Below are 26204 nucleotides of genomic sequence, written 5' to 3'. Positions count from 1 at the left end.
ATATTTTCTATTTCTCCTCTAAAATACCTCTCCGAATGACATTTTATGAACTATTGAGTACTTCTTTTGTTTAAAAAAGAAGAATTATTGAGCACCATTTCGCAAAATAATGTATTCTGAATATTAAGATTTTGAAAAAACAACGTTGAATGGAACGCGACAGCTCCTTCAAAAGTCTACCAAATGTACCAATTATAAAGGACTTATTTGCTAAAAAAAAAAAAAACTTTATAGAGGACTTGTCTGCTAAAACCTAAAGCCAAGTGATGTAATGTCGTTTGGTAGATGGACTGACGTCCCCAGAAATCCTGGTAAACCCTAACGCACAATTACAGAACCAGCAGACCCAAAAATGATATCTGCAAAAGAATTGCTAATTCCTTAAACTCACATCCCCAATACTTTCTCCAATCTAAAAGTTTCGATTCCCGTTTTCCATTTAAAAACCAAAAAAAGGAAAATGCACTGCCTTCAACGGTTAGCATGTACCACCATTAAAAGATCAACACCAATCTATCAATTCACCAAAACCTATTTAAATTCAAAAACTCTTTCCAAATCATTATCTGCTAAAGCCACAAAAAACGGCGACGATGGATGGAATGATGCCTGGGAGACGGCATGGCTACCAGAAGATCTCACAGCAAAAAACCGAGCTCCATGGGAAACGGACGTTAATTTCCCAACGGCTGGTCTGTCACCGGAGGCAGATACTGAGACAAAGGCCTTTGTGGAGGAAATGAATGAGAATTGGAATGAGAGAAGGAAAATGACTAAAAACCATCATCAACGAGAAGAAGATAAAGATAAAGATAAAGAAGAGAAAAAGAAGGGCGGTGAAAACGGGACTGAGCTTTATAGTTTGGAGAATTTGAAGAAAGATTATAGATTAAAGAAGCAGAGAATTCATGCTGGATTATGGACTAAAGAGATTGAGAAGCAGCAAGAAGCTAAATTGGGGGATTCTGCTGATGATATTGATAGATTGCTTGATAGCTGCTCTGAGTATGTCTTGATAAGATTCTTATGTTTTAAAAGATACTTTTTTCTGTGTTTTTCAAAGTTGTAAATTTTGCTTTATGTCCTCCTTTTGAAGTTATTCACATTCTTTGTGAATGCTAAATTTTGAGTATGACTCGTAAAGCTGCTTGTTTGTATATTGGTGAAGTGTGTTAAATAGTTGCTTGCTTGCAGGATTTTTGATACTCCTAACAATGACTTGGAGAACTCAAGAGTGCCAAGCTCTTCTGAGTTTAAAAACAAGCCTGATGGTTGGGAAACAACTTCCAAGGCCCAAGATGGCAATATATGGGAGATGTCACAAAGGGAAGAAGACATTCTCCTCCAGGAATTTGATCGTAGAATAGCATACAGCAAATTCCAGGTGAGTCAGTATCACCATGCCTTTACATGTTTGTTTTTTTTGCCTGGTCATGGCAGTGAATTGTTTTCTTGTCGGCTATGTCATAATGCTCTCCTGTTGAGACAGTGGGTGTAGCAGAACCATAATCAGAACACAGATGACAGTTATCAGGTTGATTAACTAAACTAAACCAAAGAGAAAACCATAATCAGATCAGAGACGACAGTTATCAGGTTGATTGACTAAACTAAACCAAAGAGAAAGGGAAAAGATTATATAGGAAGAGAAGTTTGGAACTTCGATCTTTGTTTGCATTTAGCCATTTCCATTTTTCCAGTGTGTAAGATTATAGTAGACACCTGAAGTGCTAAAGAGATGCTCCTCCTGGTTTATTTTAGGTTTATATTTAGAAAACAGATCTCTGATTTACAATGTAGGAGCTTTCAGATCTGTTCATGATATTCTAATCGACTTATGTATCTTGTTGTTGTGCACTTCTTTCTCTCCTCACTACTGGTTACTTTTCTTACTTGCTTTTTTCTGTAATCCAATGTAGATAGCTAGTTTTATCAAGACTCACATATTTAGCCGGAGGAGACCTATTGATGGGTGGAAATACATGATAGAGGAGCTGGGACCTAATGCCAGGAAAGGAAAGGGTAGTGTTTCAAGGATACCAAGCCTCTCAGACCCAGCAACTCAACCGTTCAAGGAGGAGAGGGCACCAGCTGCCAGCAATTTCATGCCCTTGAAGAGGAAATAAAATAGTTCAGTTCCTGGCCAGACTGAACTTCATTACTTTGTACTTAGCAATGATCACATATAAAAATTGATGGCTCCTTGTTCTGGAATTCACGGCTTTAGGTTCTCAATGCCTGTTGTAGCACCTGATGTAGAAACAAACATTTGCCAACTCATCAACCATACTGGTTAATCCCTCTTATAATACTGAAAATTGTTCATTTCAAATCGAAAAGGGTATGGCTTTATATATATATATATATATATATGTAAAACTTTATATTATCCTTTCAACTTCTACTTCAATTATCAAGTATCACCTTTCATTTCTCGTGTATGATCTGCCTGATGTATGTTCCTCCTGCAATCTTCTGCATACTCTAATTAAAAAAATTTCCCAATTAAGGGCAGATAATTGAATTTTTGGGAGTGGTTTCAGCCAGCTCCAGTCTCTAGTGCTTTTACAATTCTGAGATATCTCTTTGCTGGTTATGGCCTGTTATTTCACCCCAAACCTATAGGGCGCATCAAGAGCCAACTTCTCAGGCATAAAATCATATTCTATAGCATATCGGGGAAATAAAATCCCAGGTATTTCAACCACTTTCAGACGCTTCGGCATATTCTGCAAAGTGCAGTTCCTAGCAACTGCATCGCAGGCATAAAACCCCTACTTAAAACACAAGAAATAGGACCAAAACCACCGGTACGGATATCATGTTAATGCAAGTTTATCCAAAGAAGGAAGTGTACTTGTCAGAAAATCCCTGCCTAGCTCATGAACCTAGCCAGAACCTCAAGCTGGAGACAAGGATTCGATTTTCGGTCCAAGCATCACGACCCAACTCACAATTTTGTTGTCCCTCGATTTCATAGCCTCATTTGCTTATTGAAATTATGCAAACGAACTTCTGAAATCTCTCAAGTTCATGGCTTTATGATAAAAACTGGTATAGACCAGGACCCTTTTGCTACAAGCAAGCTTCTTGCATCTTCAATACAAGATTTAAAATATGCAGCCTCAATTTTTAACCATACTCAAAACCCAAATCTCTTTATGTACAATACTCTGCTTAGAGGCTTTTCTATTGGGGATAACCCGAAACAAGCTTTTGCGGTTTTCAAGAACTTGAGGGCTCAAAGGATTGAACTTGATCAGTTCTCTTTCATTACAATTCTTAAAGCTTCTGCACGTGAATTGGCTGTTAAGGCTGGTCAAGGGATCCATGGAATTGTCGCAAGATCTGGGTATTTGATGTTTGTCAATGTCAAAAATACCCTCTTGCACTTATATAGTGTTTGTGGCCTTATTGGGGATGCACAGAAGTTGTTTGATGAATTTTCTCAATTGAATGATTTGGTTTCTTGGAATGCTTTAATGGGTGCTTATTTACATGTATCTCAGCCCGCTATGACAATAGAAGTGTATGGGCATATGTTTAGGTATGGTTTTATAATGAGTGTTGCCACATCGTTGAGCGTCTTGTCTGCTTTTGCTGATTTAGGAGACCCAACTGGGGGAGAGACAATTCATGCGTGTTGCATCAAGATTGGCTTTTGTTCAAATCTAAATGTAGTCACTGCTTTGATTGAAATGTATGCAAAAACAGGAGGTATTGATTCAGGACGTAGAATTTTCGATGGTATTGTTGAAAAGGATGTTATTCTATGGAATTGTATGATTGACAAGTATGCAAAGGTTGGGCTGCTAGAACAGGCTATAGCTCTACTGCAGCTCATGAAACTTGAAGGAGTGAGAGCAAATTCTTCTTCGCTGGCAGGGCTGCTTGCAGCTTGCGCTGCCTCTGGATCAATAAAACTAGGCTGGCGTCTCAGTGATTATGTAGAAGCGGAAGAATTGGAGGTGGATGCGGTTCTTGGTACGGCTTTGGTTGATATGTTTGGTAAATGTGGGTTTTTGGACAAGGCTATTCAAGTTTTTGAGAGGATGGAGAGCAAAGATGTAAAATCTTGGACGGCAATGATTTTAGGTTACGGAGTTCATGGGCAAGCAAGAAATGCTGTTGCTCTCTTCTATAGGATGGAGAAGGAGGGATTTATACCGAATGAAGTTACTTTCTTGGGAGTTTTAAGTGCTTGCAGCCATGGTGGCTTGGTGGTAGAAGCAATGAAATGTTTTGAGAGAATGGTTCAGGTATATGGCATTTCACCAAAGATTGAACACTATGGATGCATGATTGATCTTTTAGGCCGTTTAGGCTTGCTAGAGGAAGCACATGATTTAATCAAAAGATTGCCCATTAGGAGTGATGCCACTGCTTGGCGTGCATTACTCGCAGCATGCCGAGTCTATGGAAACGTTGAATTAGGGGAATATGCAAATAGAGTATTGGTTGAAATAGACGATCAGCATCCTACTGATTCAATTCTTCTTTCCAATACTTATGCAATTGCTGGAAGGTCGACAGATCATAGCAGGTGGCGGGAAGGTGAAGAAGAAAGGATATGTGCAAACAATGGAAATAGATCAGTTGGAAAGACGGGAAGGACTATGAAGGAAACTGGACGCAGCTCAATTGATATTGATAGTTACTGGTTGGAGCATAGCTGGGACAAAAATGTTCTCGGACAAAGGCTTTTCTTGTACACTAAATGTGTGAACTGGCTACCATAACCAAGATCAATTCTTGTCATAAGTCAGATCAACTTGTCGATCTGATATTACATAATTGACATGTCAAATTTTATGAGTTAATTAATGTAATTAAACAAAATGATTCATTCTTATGCATTCTATTTAGTACTTCAGAAATTGTGCCTCCGAGAGAAATTCATTCCAAAAAATGTATTTTCCTTTTTCTATAACTTTTTGCTTTACTTTTATACTTTTTACCTACATTTACGACGACTACTGAACGAAGGAGAAAGAAGAGGCTGCACAAACTCAATAATGCCAGTCATATTACTCAAAAATGCACTTCCATTATCTTTTTCTATTATACTCTTACATACATTTTCAGTTGTTGCCAAATGCAGACCCATGATCCTGACTCAAAAACTCCACTGGATGATTGTGGCAGAATAAACAAAAAAGAAAAGAAAAGAAAGGAATTTACAGTTTCCAGTGGAGAGGATAAGGCTCATGCACAGTAATGTCAGTCTATCAGACAAGACAAGCCTCCTTGGAGAAAACTGATTGACCGAAAAACAAAAAGAAAAGCTGCCTCCTAATCTGTGTTCTGTATGTTGTGCCGCTCACATACCCTGGTACCATTTTCTGCCCACCACTTCTCTGCTTGTTGTTCTGTGAAGTGTTTCCGACTGTAGAAGATAATTTGCATGAAATGTTACGTGAATAAGAGACATAAAAAAGTTAATTCATTGAGACATGCCGCAGAATCACCAAACATTGTAAACTAAACACATCTTGAAGTAAAGTAGAAAGAAACTGTCTGCTCGGTGACTTGAGTAGTTGGTAAACTAATAGTTTCTAGAAAGGCTGTAAGATTGCATTTGCGTACACTTCAGCACTGGTTCCACAAGATTTAAAGAACAAGAACTAAATGACAGTGAAACTAAATTTTGAAATTGTTCTCCTGTTCTACAAGCAAGGCAATCAAAGTGATCCATGCAATATTACTTCCAGTTCTATTCATGGCTACTTTCTCTTCAAAATTGGCAACTAAAGAAACGTTTAATCATTGGCCTAATGATCGAAAATATTATGAAGTTTACATGTTCTATTTTCTGATTGTATCAAGTCCTTTAATTAAACACATAGCTTCTCACATTGGTATCCATTGTATCCAAGAGCAAGATGTTAAGAATGTCAGCCAATGTATATGTGGACTAATATAACTTGCACCATTTCAATTAAATCCTCAACAATTCATAATCTTTTTTATTTCCAATTGTAGCCATCTATTCAGCCTTTTCAGTTATTGCCTTAAGAAAAAGAAAAAAGAATTACTTGCAACTTGTAAAAAGAGTTCATTACTAATTTAGATAGAAGTTTCTACTATTGTCATTTTACAATAGAAAAATCACAGTCTCTATTTGAATTTATTCTGTGTTGTTTGGTTTCTGACATTTTTTCGAGTAAGAAATTATCAAAAATGCTTTCATTAGAATTAGCAGTAATTTATCATTTTATTATTTATTTTGCGAGTTAGGCAAACAGTTGAAGAAAAAACCATAAAAGACAGGATACAGTTTACAAGGCATGTATAATTCAAGATTTAACTAAGATAGTTAAAATCATTCTAGTCCATGTCATACATCCACATCAGAGACCATATATGCATGTTGGAACTCGCCTTCAACATCTTAGATAGATTTGATGAAAATGCAGATAAGTTATGTGTTTAACTATTAAAATAATAAAAGAAAAGATCGGATATATATTTTTTTTATTGTTATGCCATAGTTGTTATCTAGAAATCTCATAATGGTAAAGCAAAGTGTAATGCAGATTAAAAGTTTGCATTTCATTCCACATTGCATACATATTAACTCAAACCACAGAGCTTAATATTGCATCGATGAACCATAGAACAGAATTCCATATTGCATAACCTAAGCATCCATTTACTCAACTTATTTGCTACTGCCAGTCATGTGCCTATGCATGTTTGAGAGAGACATAAATAACCTGAATGGTGAAAGTATATGACCAAGAAACTTAATGGACAAAGACATTTGATGAGCAATTATTCAAGTTAAAGCAAGTGTAATAAGAATCAGAAGCCAAAAGTAATATGTATGGATGTGAATATAAAAGTCATAGGGACTTCTAACCTAACAACACATATGAACATACAGAAAACAGAAGTTATAAATGCTTTTGACTTAGGTTGGCATCAATACCTGAAACGAATCCGCTTGAGTTCATTAGTACCACCTGGCAAGGAAGACAAAGTGATGTACACCCCTGGTTCAGCTTGAATCACCCATTGTGGTTTATCATTTTGACTTTTGCTTCTGTACAACATATGATGATCTGATGAATTGCCGTTGGAGTCAGTTTCAGGAGAGATGTCACTTGAAGAATGACTCTCACTGGATGATATGTTTTGAGCACTGGAGATATGTTTGGTAATAGAACCTGAAATGGGGCTGGGACTCCGCCGTTCTGGCAGTTTTTCAGCCATCTGCTTCAACTGCAGGCCCATCAATATTAAAATGTTAAAACCAAAATTCTTAGTGCACAAAACACTCAAATGAATAGCCGACCATTAAGCAGCACCCTACCACATGAATGGGTAAAAGTGATAAATGACAGTTAAATAAGATTTGAAAACTGACTAAACTGTTGGCTTGCATTTTGAATATATTTTTTTTTCCAGCTAAATCATTTTGAAGGTTTCCCTGCAAATACTACAGAAAAGTTAAATTTGTTCATGTCTTAGTGCATAGCATGCAGTTTTCCATGTCAAATGAACTGACAAGTCAACTCTGATTACCAGGCATACTAATCTTACAATTTGAGCAATACTTGAACAATGAAAATAGTTTATGCAGAAACATTTGACCTAATGATTGAATCTGAAGAAAGCAGATGGTTCACAATACACTATTCAAGTCTTATCCAATCAATAAGATGACACTGTCTCCTCTATACAGCATTATTTCTTGCAAAAATCAACTTAATTAGATTAAATCACATGCAGCTACCATCTCTGCGTTACATTTTGGTGTAATAATAGAATATCGTAAATCCTAATGTGGACTTCCTCCTTGCTAAAAAAATCTGACTGCAGGTTATTCTTTGTGGGCTCACTACTTGGTGAGCTTCCAAATTACTCCAGATGTCTATTCCAGATGCTGCAATGTCAATCTTCAGCGACCAAACAAGTAATATTCTAAAAAACAGGGCTCTGTATACTGATATTTTTCCCTGTTCGTAGTTTGACATATGCAGGTGAACCATGCAAAGGGTCAGCATTTGGATGCTGGAAGCCTTGCACTTTAACCATACCAGTGTTATATAACATCAAGTTTCAGTATTTTTGCAATTACTGATCATACACAAGACACAATCTTCCACTGTCTCTCTCTGTCACCTGATATATGTGGCTGTATTTTTGCATTTAGTGATCATCAAAAAGACACAATCTTCCACTGTCTCTCTCTGTTAGCTTATATATGTGGCTGTCTCTCTCTGTCAGGTTATACATGCTTATACATTCAGCAATGATGGAAGCGTTGCACATTTAAACACCCTTTAACCATACAAATACTGTAATACATCTAGGTTTCAGTATTTTTGCATTTTTTGATCATAGACAAGACACAATCTTCTACTGTCTCTCTCTGTCCCCTTGTGTATGTGGACAGTTGTGCATGCCTGGATATGCTTATGCTCATGCATTTTTTACTTGTTTTAGGAATCAAAGAATGGAGTTTCAAAAATGTCCAGGGGTGTAACTGAGCCGATCTCATGAACTACTCGAGATTGACTTGGAAAATACTAGAGATTGACTCGACATTAATTGAATCAAGCTCGAGCTACTCAAGTAGACTAAAAGCCAAGCTTAAGCTTCATAAAACTCAACTCGAGAAGCTTGCGAGCTACTCAAGCTTTTACTATTTTAGATTTTAAATTTCAATGTATTTACAACCGCAGATCAATCAAATTTTTTTCATGCTTGATCGAGCCGATTGCACTTTATTTTTCAGGTTCTCAAAAGCCTTTGTTAAAAAGTAATAGTGTTGAGCTCAAATGCTTTGAGTATCTCATTGATTTAAGCTCGAGCTTTAAGAATAAAGCTCAATCGTGCTTGAGCTGGCTTTGAGCTTCAAGTAACCGATTCAAGCTTGAGTCTAGCACTATTTGACTTGACTCGGCTCAATTACACCCCTAGCAATGTGCCATGGAACACACCAATATGCATGTTCCTCAGCATATAGAAGCCATCAGCCTAAAAATCCTATGAGCCATTTCAGTATTTAATATTCTATGCTCCTGAATTGATTGTGTTAAGGATAAAAACTTGAAGTTATACTATGTCCTTGACTTAATTATCCACATAAAAAAGTTCATTCAAAGAAAATTTTAATGTGAGTATCTAAAACCATCGATAAGCTTGCTTCAAAAGCAAATGAAAATGAGTTGAACTAAGCAACTACAACCCAACCTGAGCAGTGAGAGACTTGATAACTTCCTTTGCAGATTTACGTTTTTCAGCTTCATCTGCTGCTATTGCAGCGACCTCTTTAAGTTGCCTTGATTTTCTTTCAAGTTCAGCTTCAAGGCGACAGGATTTCAAAGTAAGATCTTCTACCTGCAAAGTATTCTCAGTCAAATTTGTGAAGGACATACTTGTTCAACAACTTTGTAACTCATACTAAGGGAAAAGATTATAACAACACTAGAAATCACAAACTTTAATGAAATCTGAAATATATGAAACTTTATCTTTCCCCTCTTGTCTGTTATAATCATTCTCTTATTAGTTAGGTCAATGACCAAACAAATCACAAAGACACAAACTTCAATCAAATTTACAATAGTGGCAAATTCTTAAAAAATATATTATAATGGCCAATACAAAATATATAAATTATAATTGTAGCCAATGTCTAATACCTCCCTTTGGCAATGTTAAAAGCCATTAAAATAAGCCGAATTTGATTCCCATTCATGTTCCATGGGTAGGTATTGGCCACATAATCACTTGGAAAAGAATCTTAACCTTTGGCTAAAATTGTAACTGATGCATAAAATATAGCCCATAACAATATGCTCCTGAAGCACATTTGTAAAAGATGGGCAACATTGACAATGATCTTTTTATTGACTGTAAAATTGTAATGCAAGCCACATTGAAGATCTTTCTCTCAAGCACAATCTTCACCTTACACCTTTTGCCTAGGCTTCAAGAGCCCATAATTTCTTAAGTGCAACAACTGAGAGATAATATTTGGATGTGAGCTTGGAGATTTTAGAGGGAGGGGAAATAAGAAAGGAAGGACATAGTCACTGAAAAAGCAACAATTTAGTGGATTACCTGTGCCCTTAAACTTATAATTTCATCACTTAAACTGTCATTCATGTGCTTTGAATCATCAAAAGAAGATCGAGGTGGAGTCGTCCTTCCTGGAAGAGGAGGTGTTGCAGGAGGGGGCATTCTGGAACCACTAGCTGGATTCAAAAAAAAATTTGTTGATGTTCCACCTAGAAAACTTGATCCTTTTGATGAATAAAAGTGCCCCAACTGCCAATTTCCAATGAGAACAGGGAATACTCGGGTAGTATCTGATTCAGATATTCTGTCACGCCTTGAATGCCAACTTTCTGCCTGACTGGCAGAATCCAAAGAGGGAAGTCTGGAGAGTTGTGTCTGTAATTTGGGATCCAGTGTCTCCCTATCTGCTGCCTCATTAGTTTTTTGGTTCAAATTTCCAGCTCTAGATTTAGGAATTCGCGGAACTGTACCAGGTTCAGCAGCCTTCTTTAGTTTATTGAAACAATCATCACAGACCCTATGTGGCTTGTTCATGTTCGGAGCCAAGGAAGCTTTCAGGGATTTTCTACTGCTGCAGGCTTTGCAAAAGACTAGACCACAGTTGTAACAATTGTGACGCTTCCTTCTAAAGCCAAAAGGATTGTGGCATCCGGAGCACACTGAATGATCGGCGCTAGAAACCCATTTATGAAGACATATGATTGCAGTAAAATTTGAACCACATGCTACAGCCCTCACCTGCTTATCTCTTAGAAAATCAACAACTGTAGGTTGATTTCTGTCCTTGTTATCCCCATGGCCTAATTGCCCATTTGTACCCTTTCCCCATGTATAAACCTCTGCTTTTGAAGTCAAAACTGCAACGTGGTAAGAACCGCAGGCAATCTCTTCAATGATTTTGCCTGCTATTTTACCTTCAACGATAGCAGGAACTTTACCAGTAGCTCTCGGATTACCAAGCTGTCCATAAGAAGTACTCCCCATTGTATATACCCGTCCTGCTGCTGTAAGGGCAAGTGTGAGATTATGCCCACAAGCTACTTGACAAATATTTTCATCACCTAGTGCAACTACGCACTCAGGAAAAAGTCTAGGTTCTTTGTCACCATGTCCAAGGCGGTATTCATCTCCATTCCCCCAGGTAAAGAGTTTTCCAAATGTAGAGCTACCAGAACCTCCTGGACTAGATGATTCAGTTGTTATTTCAACAGCAGCAGCAGTGTGCCAAACACCACAAGAAACCCTGATTGTTCTTAGTCCTCTCAAGGTTTCCACTTCTCGTGGAACAGTTGCACTACTGTGATCTCCATGGCCAAGGGCACCGAATGTTCCATCTCCAAATGTAAACAACTGACCAACAGATGTCACAGCAGCAGTATGCCATGGTCCACATGATACATATGATACATGTATACCCTCCATGTCACCCCCTATTCTTTTAGGTATCCAATGACTAGCTTCACTTCCATGCCCAAGAAGACCACAATTATAAGCACCATCACCCCACGTGTAGAGGTCCCCAGAAAATGTAACAGCACAAGTATGGTTCTCTCCACATGCTACTAATTCAATATTCATTCCAGCTAGCGTATCTATAAGCTTTGGGTTGGGAACATCTGCTTTTATGCCATGCCCAAGCCTGCCTCCCGACTCTTCCCCCCAGCTGAAGATCTCACCTGGCTTAGTGACCAACACAGCATGCCTGCCACCACAGGCGATATAATGGACATCCAAAACAACTTTAGACTCCAATGCCTTTGGCAGAAATGCATCCACCTTGGGACTAGATGTAATTCCAGTTATATGGACACCACCACCTAATATTCCATCTCCAACACCTTCTCCCCAAAAGAAAACATCACCCAAGGCATCAAAGTCTTCGTGATAAGAACCCTGGCTAGAAGAGCTTACTGCACTGGATAAACTGACCCTAACTGTATCTGCCGTAGAAGTACGACCATTTGAGTTATCTACACATGCAGCATTTAGTGAGCTAAAAGGACTACTAAGTAATTCTGCTCGACTTGGACTCTTTTCTGCAGCAGTATATGAAATTATATCACAGAATGCCTTTCCCAGTCTATTTGACGGAATACTCTCAAATGGAACAGGACTTCCTTGACCATCTCCATGCCCTGCATCCTATTGTAATTTGGAAAAAGCAAATAGATTAGACAAAAAAATGAACAAGTAATTGTAAATGCTTGGAGCACTCAAAAGCTTTTATTAGAAAAATAGTTGTAAATGCTCAATAAACCCTCAAAATAGAAACAGAGACAAAGACTGCTACGGACAAAAGGTGAAATAGATCGAGAATGTCTCCGTGTACGAATATGTGGACTATCTGATGATGTACTTTCACTTCTAGGCTCTATTCTCCACTTGCTCTGGTAGCTACCACGAGTTATCAATGCTTTAAGGCCAACAAACCAAACTTCCGCCTCATCCTTGTCTTTACATATCTGTCCGCATAGGTGTCAAACCAAGACAAATTATGCCTTTGTAGAGGTGTTGATTGGATCAATATCTAGAGATAAACCAATGAAACTTGTATATCTACATACCCTAGAACCAAAAAGAAAACAAAAAAAAAAAAAAAGTCCTAGCATAAAAAAACTGCAAAGGGGAAAACCTCACCAAGTCCAATGACCTATCACTGTATATAAGAGAAAATGATTGATACTCCTTTTCTGGCCGAGGATACCGCTGAAATATTGCCTGGAAGACAATAGCTAATGTCACATTTTGGTAACATTTCAATAAGGAATAAGAAAACCTTACATGAGATTGATACGAATTCAGTAAAAAGAAAAATAACAGGTGGCATATGGGTCATAGCAAAAATCCAAACATTAAGAAATTAAACCTATATGGTATGAACTTCCATGTTATTATCATGTTATGTATATGCCTTTAGTTGATGATTTCAGAGCCTATCTTCAAAACTTTCTAAGAAAAAAGGAAAAACTTAATCGTACAAACTTACTGTGCGCTGTCCAGGAATAATCTTGGAAACTTGACTAAGTTTTAGCTGTTTCTCTTCTTTCCCGGAGTACCATATCAACATGGATTCATCCTGGGCATCATGAGTAAACAGAACAGATAAGTAAAATTATGACAACCTTACAATAAACTCTGAACCAAATTATGCCTTTAGTGATAAAGGCATTGGTAATTTGAAAAGGAAACTCTATCTTTACTAAAAAATCTACACAAAAAGTTGCATGCATTATTCTAATCGGTTATTTTAAAAGAAACATATTTAATTTCAGCTTCTACCCTCCAAATAGGAATCCAGACATTCTGTCACACCTTCTAAAGGTGTTTTTCTTTGCCATATCAATTGACAGGCTAGGATAGAACTTATGGAGACAACACGACAAGGAAACTTACACTTGAAAGTTGAAACGGACAGAACTTTGGCTTTCCTCTGCGCCCATACTTAAGCAAATATGCTCCTTTCTTAAGTGAAGTGATGGCCTAATAAAACGGCTAAAGAGTGAGGAAAAAGAGGACATTTTAAAAGGTGGCTTCATCACATCCGAAAAAACCACCATAAAACAGATTAGTGATGTTCAGCATCCTATACAGATATTTAGCCGAATTCAGATAAATCTCACAAACGTAAGAAAGATTGAATTAAACCTGCTCTATATCCCTCTCGGCAAGACCAACTCTCTGAGTATCAGCCATTCAAGTTGCTGCTGCTGCTGCCTTTGTATAATAATAGAACCAACGCCCATTTGAGCACCACCAGCCCTTTACATTCACATTTACACTATACCTATAATTATAATCATAAAAATAAACAACTCTCAAGCTTTGCCCCATTAATAATAACACTCATTATTCCTTCACCTACTATCCCATTATACTTCAATTCACCTCTAGAAACAACCTAAACAAAACTATGCAAAAAAAAAAAAAAACAAGAAGAACAAGAAGAAAGAAAAAAAGCCTCAAATTATCCCTCTGTTAGCTCTCAAACAGCTCAATTTTCACTCGTTTTCAAGGACCTCAAACCCTAACAATCTCAATAAATGCAATCAGTGTTCCAAAAATAATAAGAAAAGAAAAAAAGAAGCTCGCCAATTTTTCCTCAAATGTTAAACCAAACGCAGCATACAAATCCAGATAAATCTCGAATTAGGGCATTAAGATACAATGCACCTACATTTAAGAAGAAGAAAAAAGAAATGGTCTAAACTTTTATCGATTTAAAACCAAATCTATTTACGCAAAGGAATTGAATTGATTCCTGGAGAGAGCTTTAAAACCTAAAGAAAATGAAAGGAAAGGAAAATGTGATCTTTGTATTGGCGAAGCGAGGAGGAGAAACGCTGCAGGTCTGCCAGGATCGCTAACGTGCGCGGTGCGCAAAAGAAATTGGTGAGTGTTTTGATCAAAATTTCTGGCAGTTAAAACTGTTGGTTTTTCCGTTTTTCTCCTGAATTCAACAAAATGGACAGATTCAACAAACACAGTGTCGTTTCGTTGTGTGAATGCCACGTTGGCAAGCTGAAAAACTTTTTGGGATGGGGACCGTTTTGGAGACAAATAAAAACAAAAATAAGATTATGTTTTCTTTTCTTATGTAAGAGACGTAATAATTTTTGGTATTTAATAATGCTCGAGAGCTGAAAAAGGACAGGACACACAAAAGCGATGGTTAATTAAATGTACAAAGTAACAAACAGATCGGATATAGGCTCAGATTTTAGGCCTGATGGACTGGGTTTAGGCCCAGTACAGATAAAGAAGATTAAAATGGATTTGAATTTAATATTTGGAAAAAGTTTTCTTTTTAAAGTAGGTGGTATATTTTCTTAATTAATTAGCTTACGTTATTTATTAACTTATATATTATAATGTTATCAGTTTTTACAGACATGGCACTCCTTTTTCTTGTCAATCCATTGATTAAAAATCAAGACATATGATTTTTCAACATATGATAATTACTCGGATGGCTTACTTTCCTATTAAGTTGTATAAGGATCACATTTATAAATTAATAATGTTATAGTAATATATTATAATATATAATCTTTCAAGATAACGATGTGAATGCTATCCCGACCCATCTCAAGGTGTTTAGGTGGTTTTGTTGATACTTTTATTTGGCATTTTGATCTAAAACGATGTTACACGATTAGATCGGGCTATAAGCATATTTCTAACAAGCTACCTCATGAACGCCATATCTTATGTACATTTGGAATTTTAGAGTAGCCCTAAAGTAAAAATAAAAATTTATGGCGAACGTATTGAAACTTTTTACTTACTCGGAATTTAATTATTTGCTAAGAGTATTAATGTGTCAAACATATGTATTTTTTTATGGAGAAATTAGTAAATGCTTTTTGCATTTGTTTATTGATTCCCCATTTACTTTTCAATGTTGACATATTATTATGGCTGATTTAGTTAATAGCATGGCTAATAGTTTTGGGAATGGTCAGCCTCTATGTTTGAGGTCTCAGATACTAATCAGAATGAAAGGATTAATTCTTGCATCACAGACAATATAAACGCAAAGAAATAAAATGCTTTGAACAATTGTGAAGGTTTTGGCTGATTTTTGTGTGTCTTCATGCACGTGCTTTCTTGTGTTTTGGTAGGCTGTAAATGGGGGGGACTATTGCTAATATCCCGATAATGCTTTCAGTACAAGAGGTTCGTTGGACTAGGCGTATACTGGAAAGCTAAAGGTGAACATAGATAATGATGTTCAACCAGGATTAGTGGTTGTTGGGTACGGTTGGATAGTGAAAAATCATATGGAAGTATTTTTATGGTGTGAGGAAAAGCAAGTACAGAACAAATGAACTCCAAAGATTTAAGGGAGGTCTTAGTTTGGATCAGGTCAGTTAACTTGCCTAATATTATTATCAAGGCAGATGCAAAAAATTACCGTCGATCATCTTCATTCCCGTCTAGTGGACAATTCTAATTTTGAAAAAATTATTTGTAATTGTAAAAATATTGGCTTTAATGACCAATATAATGGACATTGTTTTCGCTAAACCACAAGGCTATTAGAGTAACACACATGTTATCTAGTAAAGCAATTGTTGATAATATTTCTATAGTTTTGCAACATCCTCTTAATATTATGGAGCACTTGCTTTTATTAGACATTGCCCATTCTTGATTTCTAACGAAATTTATCTTTTCCTAAAAACAAAAGATGAAAATCAGTCACATTCCACTCAATATTCTTGCACTTTCCTCGTTGATACAAATTCAAAGGCAAAAATGTGTTCGAATTGAAAGTCTTTGATATTTTCTCGTGTTCTTTTTAGCACAATAAGTACGTAAAAGACTATCCTTAAATATATTTCATTCCGTTTTATGATAAACAATCTTGAAGCTATATATATTCCATCAAAAAGGAAAAAGTTCTTAGAACTAAATTAAAGGTGGAGGGAGCAAAGATGAGAGGGTGATAGGAAATGAACTAAACCATACGGTGAAAACAATTGATTGCAGCGAGTCGAGATTCAAGCTGGCTGTTTTTGCTTGACACAGCAGAAAATGGGTAGAAAGCAACAACGGCAATGGCAGTGGTTACTAAAAGGAGAAAAATGAGATCGTGTCTTTTAGGAAAGCATTAAATAACCTAATTCTTTTTAATAATCTTTTAAAATTGAGTTGCACTGAAAATTTTGTTTTCTTTAACCTCGTACTGGTAGAAGTTTAAGGGGTCGTGTTTGTTTGGCTTTCTGGAACTCACGACAACCAGCTGCTACCACGAATGATCACAATCTCCAAGCATTGACAGATGAGCCAATATTCAGGTACCAACATTTCTACTCAAGATTACCACTTGTCCTTTGCTTGTGCACTTGGAATATGTGGTATGATATGTGAATTACATGTAAGATCCCTGACAGGCATATGCAAAACCATTTCAGGAAGCAACCTTGCAATATGTATTGTCAATCCTTACTCTACCCAATATTATACAAGGCACCAGACTCTTTGTCTAGTGCGGGTAATGCCACCATATGATCAGTAAATGGAATTTCAATCTCTAACTCTCTCTCTCTCACCTCACTTCTCTTTTTTGAGATAATTTCTGGCATACAACTGCTTTTCATCTTCTTCCTCGTACACTAAATTGTAACTAAGATCTTCTGTGTTTTTTTTTAAGTTTATTTTTCTGATCGTATATTAATCTGAGCTTCGGAGGGTTTCCTATCTCTTTTGCAGGTCTCCTCTGCTTATCTGCTAGCATTACACTTTCTAGAAATTTTTTTTTATAAAAGTTAATGATTTCTACGTATCCAAACTTCCTAAGAAAATATGGATTATGCCTCCAACTTCTAGTGCTCCAAGTATCGCATTGAGCTTTTTCCTCATCACAACTACAATTTGCATTTTTATTGTAGTATTTACGTATCTTATGTCTATTTTATTATATAACCATAATTTGCGCTTTTATATTAATATTTTAAAATCTTATTTTGAATCTATATTTATCAATAAAAATTTGAACCCAATTAAATTTGTGAACACTAAATGAGCATAAGAGTTTTTAGCTTTTTAGAAGTTTGAAGAGTCTCCATAATTATTCGCAACCTTAATGAATAGAGAAGTTACTTTTTTGAAATAGTTCAAGTGCTAATCATTTTGCCCTTTCGCCATGAAAATAATTATTTAAAGTCAGATACTATTCCTGAACTAGCCAAAGCCTAGAGATTATCTCTAGTAATTTGGAGAAGCTTATATCATCCAATAAAAATAAAAACAGGATGGTTACTCATGTGTTTCTTCACTAAATATATATATAGTAGCCAAGAAGGAATTACTCCACATTCTCTTGAAAATCTAGTTCTTGCATAAATAGTCACACAACAAAACAAATCTAACTTCCAAGCCATGAGATTAAGACAATGTCATGCTCTTTTCTTTTTCTTACTAAACATGTGCTAATTTAAAGTTCAATAAATATAATCATCATCAAAGATCATATAATTGCTGCTCCTCCTAGCTCTTTCCTCTCTATCAGCCTGGAAATTAACAATAAGCAAAATGTGATGTTGTTCAATTAGTGCATAGAAGATCTATATATATATATATATATATATAGCATGATTTAATCTTTCATGAATTAATTAATTCTACATAAGCGTACCTTGGTTATGAGCCTCTCAAAAGCTTCAGTTCCATGCTCTTCCATATATTTCTCAGCAGCTGTTAGAATGTCATCTTGTTTGGTAAACACATCCTTCTTTCTTGGGACGTACCATATTCTTTGAGCAGACGACTGTGGATTCATGTAGAATGGTCTGATGAAATTCTTATATACATATGCTGCTCCATTGAATTGTGGCAACACCAACCAGCATGTCACTATCAGTTTAGCAAACGGCCAGACGGAGATACTGCCATTAACAGTATAAACAACTTAATTAGCTGATTTCAAGTATGTGTTTCTTGGCTGCTATGAAAATGTTCGCCTTGGCTTCGTTTTTAAAGAAAGAGGAACCATGTCTCAGAATGTTCAGAAGTGTAAAAGAAACAAGCTTTTACCATTCCAGGATTTTTGAGAATGTGAGCTCAAATATGGTCATCATGGAATACAGAACCCAATAGGTTAGCCATTGCTGGTCATCAGTGCGAGATTTAGTCTCTATAGCTTTGATTGAAGCATATCTGACAAAATCCACGTAAAGCCATTATCTAGAGAAAATAAAAGGACCCAAAACATATCACTACCGCATAAAATACAATTGTACTCGAGAATACACTTACAAGGGGTAAACAAGAGTCACTAGTGGCCTGCGAATAAGAAGTAGAAACCAATCTTAATTAGAAAAAGAGCCAAATAAACACAATGCAGTGCTAACACGCAAAAGAAATAGAACCCAAAAATTCAATGTTGTGTAACATTTGTAGGATCAGTTACATACAAAGCAAGAACATCAAAATTATTTGCCACAACTTGAAGAAAATTCCCAGAGCCACCCATTTCTTGTTTTTTGCAACTCAGGTTTCTTCTTTTCAGGTGCAGGACTGAGACTGAGACTGAGAGGAAATGCCACTAAACACTTGCTGAAAAGAAGATGAAAAGGTCAAAAAGTGGTATATGTAAAAGTGGGAAAAGGAGACTTTGGCAGGAGCTACATTTTCCTGTCTTTCTATAGAATCTTATGATGCACAAGAAAAGAGGCACCGATTTTTTGAAAAATCATCTAGTGCGGTTCCATTGAGCTTGTAAATAGAGCAAACTGCCAATAAAAACTCGCCAAATCCTTTCACCAAAAAGAAAAATTAAAATAAGAATTTGCCAATTCATGAACATCAGTCCTTGACATTCTGGTTTCTCACTTAATTTGCATCACCTCTACCCGTATCCATCGTAACGAATATAAATATATTGTGGTGATAATTCATTCTTGCTGCTCACAATAATTCCTATAATGGTGTCAGGTAGAAAAAGGAAAAAGAAAACTGAAATAAAGTATTGGCCCCTCTGCACTAGCAATAATGGAGAAGTTGGTCATTTTATGTGAAATCAATTTCAAATATATATATTTTAATCCGGACATATTAATTGAAATATGTGTCATGATTTTCTTTTCTGTTTACTAGAAAGAATCATTTCATTTCTTTACCAAATTATGGGAAAGATTGTATGATATCGTATTACAAGAGAAACTTCTTAAGGGGTATGATTATTCCAGGTGAAACCACACTGTATTGAATAGATTTTATCGACTAAGCCAAAAATATTCATACGCTAAACTAATAAAAACTGAAAAATTCAAACTTTGTTTTAGTATTGTTTCCTGGTTTTTAAATCTTAGAGGAAAAGTTTTTTGAAAAAATAGAGGAAAAGAAAATGTGAATGAATACTGACAGATTTCAAGAATTTGAAGTAAAATATCAAATAAAGGATGGGGCCTTTAGCCTTTACATATAGACTAGATCCATTAGAATGGGTCTCGAGCCCCTTAAGGGCCCATTATTTCCCTCAGTATGGGCTATCCAATTAGCAGAGAGTAACGGGTAGCATTCTGTAGTTCTGCTTAATTATTGGAACTTACACCTAGAATTTGGGGGGATATCCCTACTATTTTAATTAAGAGAACTGTACTATGCTCATTTCTGCTTAATTAATTGCATGGTAATTACTGAGAGTTAAAAAGAACTGAGATGTGCTATGCAAAAGTAAGTACGACATATATATATGCAATAGCCGGTTAAAGCAAACGATTCCATCTGACTACCTATTTGGCCTTTGTTACATATATGCACTATGCTTACTGAAAAGGGTTTACAAATTCTTCACAGTGCAGCAACAAAAACTGGAGAGCAGATACATAGTTAGTACTGGCATCGCCATTTACAAAACGTACCATTTCTTTACCTAATATGAACAACACCATCTTGAAAGGATAAAATTCTGTTTATCAGCTCTATATAGAAACCAAGTAATTAGTACTTGCCCATACACATGATGCTATTTGAATTTAATTACTTGTACCTAGCCACATATTTTCTGATGTCACCATTATATTATATTTAACTCCTCAGTAGGCTAGCTAGTAGTTTAATGCTCGAGTGTTTATTTTATAGTGCAGTAAAAAGAAAATTAAAATCTAGACAATCTTGTTTAAACTAACTTAAAAATATATTTAAAAAAATGTTATAATTATATTATTTTACATGATTATTTATAGCACTCTAAGAAAATATATGATGACAATTACCGGGACCCAAGTGCACGTCCTTGTTAGGGGCTACACTAAAAGGTACTTAGCAAAATGATGAGATGGTTTTAATTAATCAAGTTTTGCAAAATATTAGCAATTTGAAATTGAGTTCCTATTTCAAGTATAAAGTTAGCTCATAGATGTTCGTACTTTGTCCTGCCAGTTATATGATTATGGAAGACAACCTGCAAAATTATCTCCTTAGTGTAACCACCGCTCAGTGTGTGTGTGTATATATATACGAATAATACGATGACAGCCTACCATATTTTGCCATTAATAAATGGAGATAGTAGATCTGCCCTTATTTCATCAAAGCTTGGGTCACAGTGGTGCATGTCCTGCCTTTTTACATAAAGCCTCCAACCCATTACAGACCAGGGTAGTTAGTGCTGTTCTTTATGAAATAAAAGATGCAGTGAAACAAACAGGATGAGAGTAAATTAATATGAAAAATATATTAGTGATTCTATTGGTTACAACCCCGCAGTCAGAGTTACATAATACTAGGAATTCCTTCCCTTCTAATGGTTGCCTTCTCTTCTTCTTCTTCTGGTCGAATTGGCATTTGAAATTCATAACTTTCACAGCTCTAAACGACTGCGATACTATCCAACAAAATGAAGATTTATACATAATATTTGTTTGCTATAGCTGTCATTGGAAAACAAATGAGAGTTACGTCATTTGTTAAGAACCCATTAGAAAGGGTCTTCTCGTAAAATGATATAACTTTAAACTCGATTGAGAAGCTATTTTTGGAAATTTCTTACTTCCATAGAAAACTGAGAATAATGCACACTTTGTTTAGTAATAATTATTTAAAATTAAAAGAATAACACTCGTGTGAAAATATTTCTGGTGTGTGCATTAAGTGTATATAGTTACATTAATATAAATACAAACACATTTCTCAATTAAATGTAGATTGTCGAGGTTCATATATTCAACTTCCGATTCCTGGAATAACGAAAAGCAAAATGAGTTCAAATATTTGGTAGCTGGAGGGAAATTGCGCAAGCTAGGGTGTGTGAGGTAGTTAATGTAAATTATAGAATTATAGTCCCAGTAAATTAAGGTCCAGGAGTGACTACTTACTGACTTGTTAGGTTAATAATTAAGTTCATGATCTTCTCTTAGGAAACATGCAAATAAAGAAAAAGAAAAAAAGAAAAAAAGAAACCCCAACAGAATTGCTGCAAGAGGAAGCCAATAATTATTTAAAATTGGTTAGAAGTTAATAATTAATGCAAAAAGCTAGCAGCTTCAATGTTGATAATTATATGTATGCATGTTGTTTCATTTTCTCAAGACAAAAGTAAAGCCAACTGATATAATCTAGCTAGATCCAACATGACGCATTGCCTATGCAAGAATAAAAGAAATGTTTGATGGAGGGGTTAGAATCATGATTCGAATAAAATGTCTCTGCCCACTTAAGGGTTTGCAAGAGCTAGAAATGCCATCAAGCTGATACAAGACCCAGTTATCAAGTACCGAGAGCGGGAACTTTATACAAATTTCTTCTTTTTTTCTTTCCCTTTTTTTCTTAAGAAGAAGAAGAAGAAAAGAGAGGAGGAATGGTCTTGTTATAGTCAGTGAATAATTTCTGGTTTTAGACAGTGGGCTGGAGCAGAGAGATCTGAACCAACTGCCTTCTGATAGGATGACACCATGATAGCAATAGGCCAACTGCAGAAGTGAAGGCTAGAGCCGGAGGTGCATTTGGCAAAATATAAAGATGAGAAAAACTAAAAAAAATGCATGGGAGCAATGTGAAAGGCAGTGCAATAAGATCAATGAATTAACTTCACAGAGAGAGAGAGAGAGAGAGAGAGAGAGAGATTTACAATTGAGAGTTTCTTAAAACCTAATAAACTCAAGTTGAAGTTAGTAATGAGGCTTTACATTACAACAATATTGCATGCATAGTAATCTATCTTTCTTGAACCAAAAGACATGTTTTAGCCTTTTAGGTAGTGAAAGTTGCTAACAAACCAACATTTTATAATTATTTAAAGAAAAAAGAAAGAGTAAAGAAATGAGGAAAGAAATGTTTAGTGGCACATATTAACAAAAAAATGGAGGCAAATTACTCATCATGTTAATACTTCCTTCATCAAACCCTAACTTTTTTTTTCTGATTAAAAGTCACACCAAAATCGAATACTAAACCCAACTTTCAAAGCAATATTTAAACTTCAGCCCTATATCTCAAAATGCATATGTATATATATATACTTAAGCAATTAATATATAGTAAGTAAAGAAAAGTAAAGCAATTGATCAAACCATAAGCTTGCATTTTCATATCTACGCATGCTGACTAGCTAGTTGTATCATGCTCATCCTTTCCTCCATGGTGTGGATTTGACCCACTTGCCGGAGACTCTGGGGCGCCACTGCCCAAAATCGGCCTATATGCATTGAACGCGGCCAGCATACCTAAGTGACTATCAGTAACAATACTACTGCCACCACTGCCCGCGCCGCCACCGCCGCCGCCACCACTAGTTGGCGAATCCAATTGTTGGCTAGGCAAAAGAGCCATTGGAGTAGGAAAATTCATAAAACGCAAACCACTGGACATAGAACCTCTATACATACTATTAGTACTAGCACTAAATGATGGAAATGTCACCACAGGGTCACCACTAATCACTTGATTACTATTAGGATTAGTCACCATCCAAAATGTTGCCGGAGTCGGACTATGAGTCGTTGGAATTGTCCCAGAACTAGTAGATTGCAATAAATAGCTTCCCATCTGGTGGTAATGACTCTGAGATAACAATTCGTGTTCAGACCTTCGCTTTCTTCCTATACTAGTCTCCACATCCCCATGGGGTACTTGTAAACAAGTACTAGTATCGCGTACTTCTTGCTTACTAACATCGGCAGAAGTAGTAGCAGCTCCTTGTAAAACAACACCAGCACCGGTATTCAAAGTCCCACCTGCATTATTATTACTTGAACTAATAGAACTAAAGCTTAAAGAATCATCAGGGAAAAGAATCCTCCTTTGGTGCTGAGAAGTAGCTTCGTCGATGATTATGCTTCTTTCCCAGTCGGTTCTATTGCGCAGGTGCTGCTGATGGGAAACGAAGTTGGGATTGAAATAAGTGTTCCTTAGATGATGAGAAGCTGAAATGGAAGAACCAGAGCTGCGGAGTGAGATGTTAAGAGAAGTGAAGTTGGCGGGAATAGTACCAGTACCGGTGGCGGCAATAACAGAAGGTTCAGCTTGTTGTAATAACCATTCAATGGTTTCACCGTCAGACTTGTGGCCAAGTTCACGTGTGAGTTGAAAAACCCTAGCAGCACAGGTTGCAGGCATACGGATCCGGCGGCCGCGGCCTTCCACTTTAGTGTGACGGTCTTTGGTGGAGGTACGTTTAGGAGGAGGTTTCTTGGAAGAAGAAGAAGAGGAGATAAGTTGTTGCTGTTGCTGCTGCTGCTGAAGAAGATGATGATCAGGTAATTGCTGTTGATGCTGCTGTTGTTCTTGTTCTTGTTCTTGCTTCTTTTCTAGTAATTGAAGAGGGAAATTAGGCCTGGTGCGGATCCCATTTTCAGGTTCCATGATCATGTGATGTGGGGAGAGTTGGATTATATTTAAAAAAAAGGAAAAAGAAAATTTTTAATTGCTTTTGTGCTGTGTTTGTAGTACTAGTAGTATATCTGTATAATAAGGTGACCCTCAATTCACTCACTTGGGTGGCCAAGTGGGTCTATTTCTTTCTTTTCTTTTCTTTTCTTTCTCTATCAGTAACTTATCTGTTATGTGGTGGTGGCGTTGTTAGGGTTATTAAGAGAGAGAGAGAGAGAGAGAGAGAGAGAGAGATGAAGAATTGAATTTCTTCCCTTAGGGATGGCAAGCTGATCAGTTGATTTGTTTTCTCACAAAGAGGTGAGAGAGATAGGAGAAGAGGCCAAAGGGTGCAAGCTTTAAGCAACATATACAATGAGTGAGAATTATGGAGCTGATGGTGGGATACATTTTTATTAAAAAGAAAAAAGAAAGAAAAATATTGTTACCAAACAAGATCAACAGAAAGAAAAAGGAAAAGAAAAGAAATGGTTTTTTTTAAATTTAAAGAAAAGAAAGAAAATTCAAAGTATATTGTTGCCAGATTTATGGGGATTTTACTTGTTTGTTTTATCAATTTAATTAGAGGCGTTTATTATGGTTGGACAGTGGCTTGGTTCAGACTCCACGTGCGGTGCTATTTATCATTCGATCCATAAAGACAGTGGTGGCCTGAGACTGAGTGTGGGGCCCCAACTCCCCAAGTCAAAAAAACTGAAGAAGAAAAAAAAAAAAAAAGATAATTAATTGTGGTTCCCAGTGCATTTCAGTAATCATTGCTTCTCCTCTCTCTGCCTTTTGCTCTTTTGCCCATTTGCTTTTCTTTCCCTTAATCCATTTTCATCGCATCTCCTCAAAGACTCATTATGTCCAAACTCATTATTTATTCTATTTTCTTTTTACAAAAACAGATAAATAAATAAGGATAGATTAGGTAAAGAGATTACCAGGCGTCAGCTTCCTATTGGAATTTTCTTTTTACTGTCATTTTCGACTAATTATGGACTATATATAGTTTTCTTATATTCGCTATAACATTTGATAAATATATATATGATAACAGAAGTCATTAGTCATCCACAGTATTAATCCATTAATGGGAACCATATATATACTTAAATCAAAAACTATATAGAATATAGATGTTTATTAATCTCCAAATATCAGGGTTTATGGTACGTAATTAGTGGTTCATCCTAATAACTATTGCATGATGCCTTGAATCAGAGCTCACTTGAACGTCAATCTCTCTAACCCTATATTTTCTTTTCTCTCCCTTCTATTATTCAGAGGGATATATATACACATACATATAACACACATGTCAAGACAAATAACAAAACAGATTTGAAGATCCTAAAATCATCTTGATGGATGCTACTCCAACACCTCTACAAACATATTCATTTCAATACATTTAAACCGATGAATATTTGATTTTCTAAAATTTGGAAGGAAAGAAATTACATATGTAAATAGTTAACAATATGGTTATGCAGAATTAGTTTTAGCAGATGTCTAAGGTAATTAATAAAGCCAAAATTTGAGGTCTCAATCATAGGACTTGCGAGCCATCCTACAAAAGGTTTGTGGTCCTCGTTAACAAAATCTTTCTTAAGAAAAGATTATGGAGCACTTCAATTTTAATTTTCCTTTTTAATTTAGTTTAAAAGCTCAAACTTCAAAATTTGCCTTTTCTGTGATCATAAAGATTTACAAGTAGATGTTATTGTATCTCTTTGTCACATACTAAAGATCCAACCTAGTGGATAAACTAAATTCAGAAAGTTACAGATGTCAAACAAAATTTTCCATTCTATTAACAATTTTGGACCATTAGATTTCAAAATTTTTATGCT

General features: G+C 36.0%; 5 protein-coding genes across 6 annotated transcripts; 2 read left to right on the top strand and 3 right to left on the bottom strand.

The window, feature by feature from the left end:
- Positions 1-218: 218 nt before the first annotated feature.
- Positions 219-2332, top strand: LOC8260600 (protein GAMETE CELL DEFECTIVE 1, mitochondrial). Its single transcript, XM_002522353.4, has 3 exons — positions 219-1005; positions 1195-1384; positions 1920-2332. The coding sequence occupies exons 1-3, from the start codon at positions 461-463 to the stop codon at positions 2124-2126; spliced, it is 942 nt and encodes a 313-aa protein (XP_002522399.1). The 5' UTR covers positions 219-460; the 3' UTR covers positions 2127-2332.
- A 110-nt stretch (positions 2333-2442) lies between these two features.
- LOC8260598 (pentatricopeptide repeat-containing protein At1g26900, mitochondrial) lies at positions 2443-4873 on the top strand. The gene has a single exon (XM_015721366.3). The coding sequence runs from the start codon at positions 2883-2885 to the stop codon at positions 4737-4739; it is 1857 nt and encodes a 618-aa protein (XP_015576852.2). The 5' UTR covers positions 2443-2882; the 3' UTR covers positions 4740-4873.
- A 124-nt stretch (positions 4874-4997) lies between these two features.
- LOC8260599 (PH, RCC1 and FYVE domains-containing protein 1) lies at positions 4998-14611 on the bottom strand. 2 transcript variants are annotated; one of them, XM_048373973.1, is made up of 10 exons: positions 13678-14611; positions 13426-13512; positions 13019-13108; positions 12670-12750; positions 12327-12494; positions 10075-12174; positions 9202-9348; positions 7170-7224; positions 6932-7064; positions 4998-5386 (listed from the first exon to the last, which is right to left on the bottom strand). In XM_048373973.1, exons 1-10 carry the CDS (start codon positions 13723-13725, stop codon positions 5293-5295), a joined length of 3003 nt encoding a protein of 1000 aa, XP_048229930.1. In that variant the 5' UTR covers positions 13726-14611; the 3' UTR covers positions 4998-5292. The 2 variants fall into 2 exon arrangements, with proteins under 2 accessions (XP_048229930.1, XP_015576845.1); XM_015721359.3 differs by having other exon boundaries at positions 6932-7224; positions 13678-14609.
- A 3193-nt stretch (positions 14612-17804) lies between these two features.
- Positions 17805-19385, bottom strand: LOC8260603 (HVA22-like protein c). Its single transcript, XM_002522358.4, has 5 exons — positions 18951-19385; positions 18793-18819; positions 18571-18693; positions 18173-18422; positions 17805-18047 (listed from the first exon to the last, which is right to left on the bottom strand). Exons 1-5 carry the CDS (start codon positions 19007-19009, stop codon positions 17979-17981), a joined length of 528 nt encoding a protein of 175 aa, XP_002522404.1. The 5' UTR covers positions 19010-19385; the 3' UTR covers positions 17805-17978.
- A 3347-nt stretch (positions 19386-22732) lies between these two features.
- Positions 22733-25174, bottom strand: LOC8260604 (transcription factor TCP14). The gene has a single exon (XM_002522359.4). The coding sequence runs from the start codon at positions 24343-24345 to the stop codon at positions 23083-23085; it is 1263 nt and encodes a 420-aa protein (XP_002522405.1). The 5' UTR covers positions 24346-25174; the 3' UTR covers positions 22733-23082.
- Positions 25175-26204: the final 1030 nt, after the last annotated feature.

This window comes from Ricinus communis, chromosome 1 (genome assembly GCF_019578655.1).
Source record: "Ricinus communis isolate WT05 ecotype wild-type chromosome 1, ASM1957865v1, whole genome shotgun sequence".
Classification (NCBI taxonomy): domain Eukaryota; kingdom Viridiplantae; phylum Streptophyta; class Magnoliopsida; order Malpighiales; family Euphorbiaceae; genus Ricinus; species Ricinus communis.
The sequence above is the reverse complement of the archived record's forward strand: the minus strand, read 5'-3'. Positions and strand labels throughout refer to the sequence as shown.

What these genes read in the sequence shown, in the direction of transcription:
- LOC8260600 (XM_002522353.4), top strand. Translation starts at nt 461, where the DNA reads ATGCACTGCCTTCAACGGTTAGCATGTACCACCATTAAAAGATCAACA. An exon ending in TTGCTTGATAGCTGCTCTGA is followed by an intron (nt 1,006 to 1,194) that starts GTATGTCTTGAT and finishes GCTTGCTTGCAG; the next exon opens with GATTTTTGATACTCCTAACA. An exon ending in TAGCATACAGCAAATTCCAG is followed by an intron (nt 1,385 to 1,919) that starts GTGAGTCAGTAT and finishes AATCCAATGTAG; the next exon opens with ATAGCTAGTTTTATCAAGAC.
- LOC8260598 (XM_015721366.3), top strand. Translation starts at nt 2,883, where the DNA reads ATGAACCTAGCCAGAACCTCAAGCTGGAGACAAGGATTCGATTTTCGG.
- LOC8260599 (XM_015721359.3), bottom strand. Translation starts at nt 13,725, where the DNA reads ATGGCTGATACTCAGAGAGTTGGTCTTGCCGAGAGGGATATAGAGCAG. An exon ending in TTATTCCTGGACAGCGCACA is followed by an intron (nt 12,751 to 13,018) that starts GTAAGTTTGTAC and finishes ATTGTCTTCCAG; the next exon opens with GCAATATTTCAGCGGTATCC. An exon ending in TTATAAGTTTAAGGGCACAG is followed by an intron (nt 9,349 to 10,074) that starts GTAATCCACTAA and finishes AATACTTTGCAG; the next exon opens with GTAGAAGATCTTACTTTGAA.
- LOC8260603 (XM_002522358.4), bottom strand. Translation starts at nt 19,009, where the DNA reads ATGGGTGGCTCTGGGAATTTTCTTCAAGTTGTGGCAAATAATTTTGAT. An exon ending in AATTTTGATGTTCTTGCTTT is followed by an intron (nt 18,820 to 18,950) that starts GTATGTAACTGA and finishes TCTTATTCGCAG; the next exon opens with GCCACTAGTGACTCTTGTTT. An exon ending in GTGACTCTTGTTTACCCCTT is followed by an intron (nt 18,694 to 18,792) that starts GTAAGTGTATTC and finishes GGATTTTGTCAG; the next exon opens with ATATGCTTCAATCAAAGCTA.
- LOC8260604 (XM_002522359.4), bottom strand. Translation starts at nt 24,345, where the DNA reads ATGATCATGGAACCTGAAAATGGGATCCGCACCAGGCCTAATTTCCCT.